This window comes from Notamacropus eugenii, chromosome 2, assembly GCF_028372415.1.
Source record: "Notamacropus eugenii isolate mMacEug1 chromosome 2, mMacEug1.pri_v2, whole genome shotgun sequence".
NCBI lineage: Eukaryota > Metazoa > Chordata > Mammalia > Diprotodontia > Macropodidae > Notamacropus > Notamacropus eugenii.
In genome coordinates, this window is record NC_092873.1 from 71,350,011 (window position 1) to 71,363,360 (window position 13,350).

The following is a 13,350-nucleotide window of genomic DNA, read 5'->3' on the forward strand; positions in this document are numbered from 1 at the left end:
CTTCAAGAATAGTATCCTAGGATTAATGTGGGTAAGTACAAAGTCTTAACTATATATTCAAAAAACCAACTCCAATCATACTTGATCTACATAGCCATTTGTTTGAAAAAGGCATTTAATAAAAGGCATTTTAATAAAAGTCAAACCTACAATAAGATCGTCTCCCCAAAATCAAATATAATCTTAGTATGCATAAAGAGGCATAGAATATAACTGTTTTACTGTCCTCTGGATAGACCACCCCTGAAATATATTCAATTTTGCAGACCACATTTTCAGAAGGATGCTGAGCTAGAGTAAACATCCAGAGAAGGATAAATCATTTAGGGACTTAAGATCATGTCATATGAAGATTGGTAAAAGGAAAAGGAGATATTTAGCTTAGAGAAGATAAGATTTGAGACACAAAAGCTGTTTACAAATATTTGAAGGACTATTTGGGGAAAATCAGAATTGTTCTGTTTAGCACCAAATAATATAATTAGGAATAATGGGTAGAAGCTGTAAAATGGCACAGTTTGATAAAAAAAAAAAAACCCCAAAACGAACAAGTAGAGCTATCAAAAAGTGGAATGCACTAAAACATAAAATTCTCCCTCATTAGAGTTTTTAGGCAAAGACCAGAACAACACATTTCAGGTATAATGTTCAGGTAGGGATTAGACCAGATAGCTTCTGAAGTCTCTTCCCACTTTAAACATTCTGTGATTCTATATGGCCCTGTATGGACCCTCAACATTTTCTAGTTGGTTTCTTGTTCATCCTAAGTGTTGCAAATAGAAAGGAATGTTAGAACCTTGAAAGTAAAAACCTCTTTTCATTTTTTATTCCTAAGTTGGGATAGTAGTATATGAGGAGTCTACCAGAGATGACATAGGAATATTATGGTAGAAAGCAAGAATATCCCTCCTACTTTGCCACGAGATGATTAACCTAGTTTCTCTACTTGATATCAACTTATTTTAGATTGTTGCTTCTTTCTAAACCACACTTTCTCTAAAAGCTAAAAGACCTAAAAGATCATGAACAACTCTTCTTTTATCTTCCCTCATGCCAGAAAAAGGAGAAAAAGCACTTCAATTTTGCATTATTTTCATCTTCATACTTTCAAGTCCTTTCTTTCTTATTAGACAATACATGCAAAATTTTAGTACAACTATATTTAATACCTCTGACTATAATTGGGTTGGATATATTTTCAAATTGCCAATGATTTTAGGAAAGGGTATATTCATTATTCTTCCTTCTTCTATGGGACAACACAAAAAGATAAGTCCAAAAATGATGTCAGCAATGGTACCATTTGGAAGAGGATACATCCTCCCAAGTTAACATGTTTTATGGGAAAATATTCATTTGCATGCATAAGTTTTAATATGACTGTTAAAAAACTAATCAAATTACTTGAGACTGTAATATCCTAACCTACCTTTACAAAATTAAAGCCCAGTAGAACTATGCCCCATTATTGTCTTTGCCCTCCTTTTACTCTGCTGCCAGGCATTTAAATGCAACCACTATGTGTACTCAGGATCTGTCACTGAAGAAACAATGATATATTTTATCCGTGTTTTTCTTCCAGTCTCCAAATATACTAGTTATCTAACTGAGTGGTTATATATATGTCATTCCCATTTTCCTCAAATCTACCACATTTCCTTAAAAAAAATGGTATCAAACTCAAATAGTAATGAATCCCTGCAGGCCATATGTTAATGTAGAAAACCATAAATTACCATCATCTATGCTGTGCTGCATATTGATTTATTTTGTTAAATATTTCCCAGTTATGGATCAGGCAGCACTCTAGAGTTTTATGGATGTGGCCCTCAGTGAGTTTGACACCTCTGTCTTCTAACATGCTTGCCAGTATGAATCAAGACTGTTTCTGGACAAACTGCACCAACTTTTATTTATAACAGTCAAGCTGCTTGGCTGTCACTGGTTATAACCAGCACAGGAGAATGTAAGAGCCTCTAGAAACAATAAGTATCTGCTGAGGGAGTTGGGAGGGCAAGGCCAACATCACAATGTATATTCCAGTGGGACAGAAGTTAGTAAGAATATAGGATTTATAGGATGAAGCTAGCTGTACAATTTCAATACTCACACATCTGCCTCAATGAGCTCTGGATGATTTCTTGTTAGTAAAATTGTCAGTTCCATGAGACCTGTCATTGCAGCCTCCCGGACCCTGTTGGTACAAATACACCAAAAAAAAAAATCAGGAGAGTAAATTTAATTAGACGCACCATGTTGATTTTAGTCATTCTACCACACCTACACAAACACCTACAAAGAAGTTTCACTTAATTGAAATCTTTGAGCATGAGGACAAGTTAAAAAGAATTACAATAAACTCTGAAAGTCATCTGGATTTGGAGAAGCAAGCCTCAATAATGTCTATTTAGTTTTTAAACCACTGTTATTACAATATCAGCATTACCCTTTCAACTGCCTAGAAGAAATGCCAGGTTCTTTTTGGGTAAAGACTTATAGTCAAACTGGAGTGGAATACAAAAGCTGTCAGAAGAGTCAGAGGGTTACAGCAAGTAAGGATAGAAAGAAGGGGCCTTAAATAACTTAGTCCAATAGCCTCATTTTATTCACGGACAAGTACTTTGAAAAGTTTGAAAATTATTGGCCTACTACCTAGTCAGACTAAAAATCATAATAATAATAATGTGCATTTAAATTTAGATAATGGCTTACTTTTTGGGAAGATTAGCTATTAAATGCACAATGTACTTTTGTGTGGATTCGTCTCATTTGATCCTCACAAAAACCTGGAGATGTAAGTAGTACATTATTTATCTATATTTCTTTTTATTTCCTCAACTTAGATATTATTTATTAAAATAAGTTTTATTGATACTTTTTGTTTCCACATCATTGTCATTTTCAAATATCCCTTCCCACTTCCCAGGCCTCCTTGGAAAAAAAGGAAAAGAGTTAAGCAAAAAACAACTGATAGAGTGATCACATCGGATAGTATAAAGAATATTCCATCATAATTTCTGACTTCTGTGAGTTAATTAACAATTACAATGTGCCTACAATGTGCCAGGCATTGTGCAAGACTCTGGAGATACAAATACAATGGAAAAAACAATCCACACATTCTAGGAATTTACAATCTAACAAGTGAGACAGGTATAGATATTAGTGTAGAGAGATGAAGTGTAACAAGAATAAATGCAAGGAAGTGAAATATAGTTAGGGAAAAAAGACACTAGCAATTACAGAGATTAAAGAAGGCATCATATAGAACGTGATGCTTGAGAGGCACCTTGAAGTTTCATTTCTGTGACACAGAGGAGAAGAAGAAGCGCATTTCAGGCATGAGGAAAGGCCACAACAAAGTCAGAAAATCAACAAACATTTATGATTATATAAATCTATTATATATTTAATATAATCATACAAATATATAAATAAAATATATAATAAATTATATAACAGATAATATATAAATATATGTGTGTTTCTATGTTTATATATAATTAAATATAATAAATAATATTTAGAACATAAATAACAAACACAAACATATTATTATACGCCAGGCACCATGAAGACATAAAAAAGGCCAAAGTCAGTCCCTGTCCTGAAGGAGCCCTTAATCTAAGGGGGAAGATAACAAGAAAATACACATGTTAAAATAAGGTTTACACAGGAAAAATAGAAAAACAGTGAACAGAGGGGAGGAACAAGAATGAAGAGGAGTTGGAAAATGCTTCCTCTAGAAGACAGAATTTTAGCTAGGACTGGAAAGAAGCTCGGGAGGTTAATAGGTAGAGTTGAGGAGGAAGTGCATGCCACATAGAGACAGACAGACGGAGAAAATGCTGAGGGATGGAATGTCTTGTTCATGGAACAGCAAAAGGTCAGTATTACTGAATTTCATTCAGTTCATGTTGGGGAGTAAGGGGTAAGAAGACCAGAAATGGGGAAAGAGGGTTTAGGTTATAAGGGGCTTTGAATGCCAGACGATTTTATATGTGATCCTGGTGTTAAGGAACCACAGGAGTTTATTGGAAGGGGGAAAGGGGTGATATGATCAGACATGATTTAAGGAAAAATCACTCTAATTGCTATATGGAGGATGGACTGAAATAGGGAAACACTTGAGGCAGGTAGACTCAATAGCAGGCTATTATACCAGGCATGAGGTAATAAGAGCCTGCATCAGGGTAATGGCAGTATCAGAACACAGCAAGCATGATATTCAAGAAATGCTGAAAAGATGAAATTAACAGACCTTGGCAACAGACTGGGTGTAAGGGGTGAAAAGACAGTAATGAGACAAGGATGGCACCGAATATGTGAGACTAGGGAACTGAGAGGATAGTTTTGCTCTCTATATTTTAGGGAAGTTGGGGGGAGAGGAGAGGATTTGGGGAAAAGATAGTAAGTTCAATCTGAGATATAATGAGGTTAAGATCTTTACTAGCTATTTAGTTCATGATATCTGTAATGTGGCTGGAGATATGGAATTTAAAGTCTGAAAACAAGAAAAGGCAAAAAGGGTAGGTATGAGAATAATGAGCACAGAAATTGTAACTATATTTATGGGAGGAGATGAGATTACTAAGAGGGAGAAAAGAAGAGGGTCCAGGACACAACCATGAGAGCTACTTATAATTAGAAGGTGTGACCTGAATGAAGATCCAGCAAAGGAGACTGAAAAGTGATCTGATTCATAGGAAAACCAGGAAAGAGTAGTATCCTGAAAACCCTGAAAGAAGAGGAGAAAAAGAAAAATCAACAGTGTCAAAAACCACAAAACAGACCAAGAAGAATGGGGATTGAAAAGAGGACGTCGAGACATTCAGAGTGGATCTAAGATGGTGGGAGGAAGCATTATAGGCCTGTTCTCTAAACTTTCCCTTCCAAAAAACTTGCAAATCGTGCCTCAAACTGAATTTTGGACTAGTAGAACCAACAAAAGGTGGAGGTGAGACCTTTTTTCCAGTCCAAGACCACTTAGGAGATTGGAAGGAGAGTCTGGGACACTGAGGTGAGGACTGGCCTGTAGCATACAAGACAACAACACCAATTGTAAGCCTTGGAGATAGTGGGAACAGCAATAGCTTCAGGAAGTTTAAGTCCAAAGACAGGAACAGAATTGGGCAACTGGTCAGGAAAAAATTATAGGGGACTCCAGTGCTAGTACTAGGAACAAGACAGGGAGCTTTTTGGAAACTCCGTTGCCCATTCCCTCTTCTTGGTTGCAGTTACAGGGATGAGAGGAAAACTTTCAAGTCACAAGGGAGTAGGGACCCTGAGAAGCAGCGGCAGCCTCAGGCACAAGGGACTAAAGCACAGAAAGGAGAGCAGCAAGCACAGGTCTGTCCAGATCATACCACCTTGGAAGCAACCAAAACTTGAAAAGCCCCAAAACTGGCTCCAAAAATAATAGCATGAAAACTCTGAAGCTTGGGACAGTGTCTCTCAACACACATAGGTGAATAGAGCTGAACAGAAACATAAAATTTAAATTCAACAAATATGCTGGAAAAATGAGCAAATAACAACAAAAAAGAACCTAATCATAAAAAGCTACTATGTTAAGAGGGAAGATCAGGACACAAAGTCAGAAGAAGAAAATTATGTCAAAATAGCTAACAGCAAAGCCTCAAAAGGAAAAAAATATCAATTTGGGCACAAGCACTAAAGGAATTGCTAGAAAAGCCAAAGAACGATTTTAAAAATCAAGTAAGACTAGCAAAGAATAAATAGGGGAAAGAAATAAAAGTCATATAAGAAAACAGTGAAAAGAGAATTAACAACCTGATAAAGGAGGCACAAAAAATATTGAAGAAAATAACACCTTGTATTGCTAATGTATTTTAATGTATTTTTTGCATAATGGGAAGATCTTTCCCATCCATTAATAGGGCCATGTGACCTGCTTGAGTCACATGAAAGCCTGAGTCACATGAGCCTGTGGTGGTAGGAGCTTGGTGAAGGGGCAGAACAAGAAAGGGTGGAGCTGGAGCAGAGCCGAGAGGAAATTGGTCAGAGCAGTCAGAACTGAAAGAGAGAGAAAGCAGGCAACTGGCTAGTTTAAGTGGGAGAGCTTGTTCATGATTTTGTTTAAGGGAGCCTGTTTGTGATTTGTTTAAGGGAGCTGGTTTGTAGGAAGGCCCTAGCAGGGGGCAGGCTTGGGGCTGGTGTTGCCCTCTGCATTGTTATTGTATATAGATTTCTTTGTTACTATGATGGATTTGGCTTTCTGTTGTCTGAACGTTTTGGTACTGTCTTCCACGTGGACAGTCTGCTGTATTTTGTGATTCAGAATTGTGCTGGCGTATTCACGTCTGCCACAGATGCTGTGAATAATGTGTTGGCACTACACCTCTTAAAAAACAGAATTGTCTAAATAGTAGAAAATAAAATAGGTACAAAATTTCACTAGTGAAAACTCCCTGAAAAGCAAAATTAGGGAAGGGGGAGGAAAGGGGAGAAAATTTGGAACTTATGGAAGTGACTGTTGAAAACTGAAAGAAAATAAATTAGTAAATTTGGGAAGGAGAGGATCCAAAATTAGCCAGATGGAAAAAAAAGGTACAAAAGCTCACAGAAGATAATTTCTTAAATATTAGAACTGGGCAACTAAAAGTTAACAGTTTCATGGGACTTTAAGAAACAATAAAACAAAGTAAAAATAAAGAAAAAGAAAATGTAAGATATCTCACTGACTTGGAAAACAGATAGAGGAGAGCTAAATTAAAAATTATTAAACTACCTGAAATTCATAATCAGAAAATAAAGAAAAAGAGAAAGATTAGATTTCACATTTCAAGAAATTATAAAGGAAAACTGACTTATCCTAGAATAAGAAAGTAAAATAGAAATTAAAAGACTCCACCAATCATCACCTGAAAGAGATCTCAGAATGAAAACTCACAGGATTATGAGCTTCCAGAGCTTCCAAGGCAGAGAAAATATTGAAAGTGGCCAAAAAAACCCCACTAAAATATCATGCAGCCATAGTCAAGAACAAATAAGATTTGGCAGCTACCACAATAAAGGACCAAAGGGTATGAAATATGATATTCCAGAAGGGAGAGGAGAACAAAGACTACAAGCCAGAATAATCTACTCAGCAAAACTGAGTATATTTGGGGGCAGGGGGTGGGGGAAGAAATAAACATTTCAAGAAGTAGATTTTCACATATTCCTGATCAAAATAACATAGATGAGTGTTCACGTTGATAATATATATACTAAAACTGGAATGGTACAGAGAACATTATCATGGCCCGTGCACAAGGATGACATGCAAATTCATGAAGTGTTCCATATTTTTTTGGTTTGTTTTTTCTCATGGTTTCCCCCATTCATTTTAATTCCTCTATGCAATATGACTAATGTGAAAATGTGTTTAATAAGAATGTATGTATAGAAATCATATAAGATTGCATGCCATCTTGGGGAGGAAGGAGAGGAAGAAAATCTAAGACCTGTGGAAATGACTGTAGAAAATTGAAAACAAATAAATTAATTTAAAAAATAACATAGAAGGATAGACTAGTGGCAAAGAATTGGAAATGGAGGGGATGCCAATAAATTGGGGATTGGCTAGACAAGTGGTATAGGACTGCGATGGAACACTATTGTGCTATCAAAAATGATGAGCAGGATCCTCTCAGAAGAACCTGTTAAGACTTAGATGAACTGATGCAAAGTGAAATGAGCAGAATCAGTAGAATATTGTACACAGTAACAGCAATATTTATTGTACAACAATCAACTGTGAATGACTTAGCTCTTCTCAACAATAAAAAGATCTAATACAATTCTGAAGGACTCATGATGAAAAATGCCATCTACCTTAGGGAAAGAACTAAGGGCTTGTCAATGCAGATCAAAGAATACTTTTTTAAACTTTATTTTTCTTGTGTTTTTTTGGGGGAGAGTTCCCCCCCCCCCACAAACAATATGACTAATATGGAAATAGGTTTTTCATGACTACTTGTGTATAGCTTATATCAAGTTGCTTGCCTTCTCATTGAGGGGGTAGTGGAAGAAAGGAAGGAGAGAACTTGAAATTCAAAATTAAAAAAAAAGTGTTAAAAATTGTTGTTACATGTAATCAGGAAAAAATAAAATATTAAATTAAAAAAAAAACAAAACAAAAAACCTGAACATACCTTCTGACCCAACAATACCACTACTAGGTCTAAATCCAAAAGAAGAAAGAAAAGGGAAAAGCATCTGTTGGTGCAAAAACATTTATAGCAGCCCTTTTTGTGGTGGCAAAGAATTAGAAGCTGAGGGGATGTCCATCAACTGGGGAATAACTGAACAAGTTGTGGCCTATGATTGTGAAGGAATACTATTGTGATATAAAAAATGATGAGCAGGATGGTTTCAGAAAAACCTGCAAAAATTGATATGAACTCATGCAAATTGAAAGAATTCATATAATATATATGAACTCATGCAAAGTGAGGTAAGAGCAGCCACGTGGATAGTATGTCAAGCCTGTAGTCCTGAGTTCAAATGTGACCGCAGACAGATTCTGAGAAAGTCACTGAATCATGTTTACTTCAGCTCCTCATCTGTAAAATGAGCTAGAGCAGGAAATGGCAAAACACTCCAGTATCTTAGCCAAGAAAACACCAAATGGGGTCATGAAGAGTCAGACATGACTGAAAGACTGAACAATAACAACAAAGTGAAGTGAGCAGTGCCAGGAGAATACTGTATACAATAACAGCAATATTTTAGAACAGTATTTTATTTTTACCAATTACATGTAAAGACAAATTTTAACATTCATTTGAAAAAATTTTCAAAGTTCTGAATTTTTTCCCTCCTTTCCTCCCCACTCCCCCTCCCTAAGATGATGAGCAATTTGATATAGGTTATATATGTACAATCATGTAAACCATATGTCCCTATTAGTCATGTTGTAAAAGAAGAAACAGACCAAAAGGAAAAAAAAGTGGAAAAAAAATAAAGTAACAATAGCATGCGCTTCAATCTACATTCAGATTTCAGATCCTTTTCTGGAGGTGGACAGTATTTTCCATCATATGTCCTTTGGAATGGTCTTGGTCCACTGTATTGCTAAGAAGAGCTAAGTCATTCATAGCTGATCATTATATATTGTTGCTGTTACTATGTACAATGTCGTCCTAGTTCTGCTTATTTCCCTTTGCATCAGTCCATTGTAAATCTTTCCAGGTTTTTCTGAAGATATTCTGCTCATCATTTCTTACAGCACAATAGTATTCCATTACATTCATATATCACAACTTCTTCAGCCATTCCTCACAACTGATAATGAGCAACCTTGCTTCACCATGATCTTACTGGAAAGGCTTTTAACTTAGCCCCACTACAGATAATGCTTGATGATGGTTTTAGATAGACATTATTTATCATTTTAAGGAAAGCTCCATTTATTCCTATGCTCTCTAGTGCTTTTAATAGGAATGGGTGCTGTATTCTGTCAAAAGCTTTTTTTGCATCTATTGAGATAATCGTGTGATTTCTGTTCATATTGTTATTGAGATGGTCAATTATACTGACAGTTTTCCTAATAATGAACCGGCCCTGCATTCCTGAAAGAAATCCTATTTGGCCATTGTGTACGATCTTCATTGCTGCAATCTCCTTGCTAGTATTTTATTTATAATTTTTGCAACAATATTCATTAGGGAAAATGGTCTATAGTTTTCTTTCCCTGTTTCAGATCTTTCTGGTTTAGGTATCAGCACCATATTTGTGTCATAAAAAATTTTCGTAGGATTTCTTTCCTTATTTTTCCAAAGAGCTGATATAGTATTGGAATTATTTGTTCTTTAAATGTTTGGTAGGATTCACTTGTGAACCCATCCAGCACTGGCATTTTTTTCTCAGAGAGTTCAATGATGGCTTCCTCAATTTTTTTCTCTGAGATAAGGCTATTTAAGTATTTTGTTTGCTCTTCTGTTAATCTGAGTAATTTATATTTTAATATTCATCTATTTCACTTAGATTGTCAGATTTACTGGTATATAATGGGCAAAATAATTCCCAATAACTGCCTTAATTTCCTCTTCATTGATGGTGAATTCATCCTTTTCATTTTTGATACTGGTAATCTGGTTTTCTTCTTTCTTTTCTTAATCAAATTAACGAATGGTTTATCTATCTTATTGGGTATTTTTCCCTCATAAAATCAGCTCCTAATTTTATTTATTATCTCAATAGTTTCCTTACTTTTGGTTTGCAGGATTTCCAATTTGGTATTTAACTGAAAGTTTTTAATATGTCCTTATTCCATGTTTTTTAGTTGCATGCCCAATTCATTGATCTATTTTTTCTCTATTTTATTGATGTAAGCATTTAAAGTATAAATTTTCCCCTGGTCCTGCTTTGGCTACATTTCATAAATTTTGGTATATTGTCTCATTGTTATTCTCTTTAATGAAATTATTCATTATTTCTATGATTTGTTCTTTGATCTACCCATTCTTATTCTTTAGGATTAGATTAATTTCCAATTAATTTTTAATTTATCTTTCCACTTTCCTTTATATAATGTAATTTTTATGGCATTGTGAGCTGAAAAGGATGTATTTAACATTTCTGTCTTTCTACATTAGACTGCGAGGCTTTTATGCCCTAATACATCATCAGTTTTTTTGTAGGTGCCATGTGTCACTGAGGTAAGAGCAATATTTTAAGAATGATCAATGATAAAAGACTTAGCTACTCTGATCAAGACAATGATGGAAGATAATTCTAAAAGATATACAATGAAAAATGCTATTCACCTTCAAAAAGAGAACTGATGAACTCAATGCATCTTAAAGCACATTTTCTTTTACTTTCATTGTTTTACTTTGTTTGTTTTCTTGTGCAACATGGCTAATGTAGAAATGAGTCTTTCATGACTTCACATGTATAGTCAATATCAAACTGTTGCCTTCTAAAAGAGGGGCAATCAAAGAAGGGATGGAAAAATCTGAAACAAAATTTTTTAAAATTATTGTTAAAAAAATTTATATGTAATTGGGAAATATGTAACCAAAACGTGTGTGTGCGTGTATATATTATATATTTATATGTGGCAAATGGTGGGATTGATCCAAAGCTGAGTCTTGGCAGGGTGCAATCAGTAATATGACAAAGGGGTCAAGAACTGAAAAGAAGACAGTGTATAGATGAACTGGTTAATAACCAAGGTGTAAGATGGAGAAAAGAGGAAAATGACCATTACAGAGGAGAGATCTTGGAAGAGAACTAAGGGGTTGAAGGATTTAGTTAATGTGTGGGTGAAGAATAGGGTTTGGTAAGGGAAGACAGAGGTAGAGAAAGAAAGTTAACAGATTATTCTTGTACAAGGAGATTGTGCATTTGGGGGTGATCCAAGATCAAAGATATGACCATCTATGTGTATGCCTGAGATGACGTAGAGGGATAGGTCAAGGGAAGTGAGTAGGCTGAGGAACTGAATGGTTAGCACATTTAAGGCAGTGTATGTTGAAGTTCCCTAATGTGAGGGAGGGGTTGGGGAGGAGAGAACAATTATAAACCAGGTCACAAATTCACAGAGGGAGGAAAGGAAGTCACCTAGAAGTTTTTAGATAACAGGTACCAGGAATTTGATTAGGTAGCTAATGTAAGTAGCATGAATCTCAAAGGAGGAGAGGTTACTGAGTGATGGAGACAGGGGGAATACCTGAATATTGCACTGGACAGCAAGGAGTGTTCCTACTCTCCAGTACAGACCAATGAGCCAAGATGAACAAATGAAGGTGTAATGAATCCTGAAAAAGGTGGTTAAAGATGTTTTTTCAGAAAAAAAAATCAGGTTTCAGTGATTGCTAGAAGATGGAAAGAGTGGAAAAGGAAAAGATTTAGGATGAAGAGAAGTTTGTTGCCCAAGGAACAAGTTTCAGAGGGCTATTCCAGAGGATACAATGAAAGGGGTGAGTGGTATTTGGTGGGAACTTTGGGGTGACAGGGATAAGGTGGATGGGAATAAAAAATTGGGAGATGAGGGTTGGGGAACAGGATTTTGATGATCTATATGGGTTTAGAATCTCTGACATATATAGATTTTCAACAAGTGCAAAAATGTTTACCATCAAGTGGAAGGCGCCACTTCTCTTTACAGAGGAGGCTAGAAATCAGGCAGGAGACAAGTGCATAATGAGATGGAAAACCTATGGTCAGATGGGAGGCCTTATTTCATTACTTCTCTTCCCTCCAAAGACTAGGGTTATAACTAGAGCCTGCACAGCAGGAAATGGAAGTCTCACTCTCTAGTGACTTTCTTCTTCCTCTTCCCTCAAGAGACAAGCACAGCAGGCAACAGAAGAAAAGGATGCTCATCTTTATGGTGGAGGCTCTTCACCTCCTGTGCTGGAAATCAGACTGTAGAATGTAGAAGCTGCCTTACTCTGGTACAGAGGAAAGTCTCACCCCACTCCTAGAAGATTTTCCTCAGGGGAAAAACGCAGAAGAAGGTGGAACGCCCAGTCAGAGGAAGGTGTTGCTCCTCTTCTCACCAGAGGCTTGGAAAATCAGGTGTGGTCAGCAGGAAATGAAAGTTTGCTGTGCAGAGAGATACATCATTGGGGCCAATGCTGCCTTCCCTCAGGGCACACAGGCAGCAGGAAATAGAAGGTGATGGGAGAGATAATTATCTTGTGTGGGAAACAGAGAAAGCCAGTTTGACCAGATTACTGAGAGAAAGAGTGGGAGTACTGAGGCTGGCAAAATAGGTTGAGGGTCACGAAGGTGAAGAACTTTAAAATCTAAATAGAGGATTTTGTATTTTATTTAAGAGTTTATTGAAGTTTGGAGTTTATAGTGGAGGGCCACGGTCAGTTCCGAGTTTAAGAAAAATCACATTGGCAGCAGTATGGAGGATGACTGGAATGACAAGTGACTTGAAGCAGGAAAAACAACTAGGAAGCCAAAGCAACAATTTAGGTGAGAGGCAACAAGAGTCTTAATTAAAATGTTGATTGTATCATTAGAAAAAGAAGTCAGATGATAAAGATGTTGCAAAGATAGAAATGGGAAGATCTGGTAATTAATTAGGGGAGATCAAGAACAGCAAAGAGTCCAAAAGAATTACCATGATCATGAATATGAAAAATTGGCAGTACTGTCTTTGACAGAAAAGGGCATGCTTTGTGTGTTTTATATTTTCTTATATTTTAGTCAATTAGCCTACAAGTATTTATTGGATCCCCCAGTAGAGAGTCATATTCTGATGCCTGATCACAGCAAATAAGTGATACTTAACTCTCAAATACTCTTCTTGTACTAAGATGAAACTCTGGTAGGCACTACCCAAGGGCAGGCTTCAAATGATGGACTAAGTATTCTCATATG

General features: G+C 36.1%; 1 protein-coding gene and 1 non-coding gene across 2 annotated transcripts in view; one reads left to right on the forward strand and one right to left on the reverse strand.

The window, feature by feature from the left end:
• TBCD (tubulin folding cofactor D) overlaps nucleotides 1-13,350 on the reverse strand; it is a 414,951-nt gene that overhangs the window by 58,244 nt on the left and 343,357 nt on the right. The window contains exon 31 of the mRNA XM_072640887.1: nucleotides 2,111-2,194. Coding sequence (XP_072496988.1) covers nucleotides 2,111-2,194 — 84 coding nt within the window. The remainder of the gene's footprint in view (nucleotides 1-2,110; nucleotides 2,195-13,350) is intronic.
• On the forward strand, nucleotides 7,209-7,315 carry LOC140530533 (U6 spliceosomal RNA). Its single transcript, XR_011975970.1, has one exon. It is a non-coding gene; the product is annotated as a U6 spliceosomal RNA (small nuclear RNA).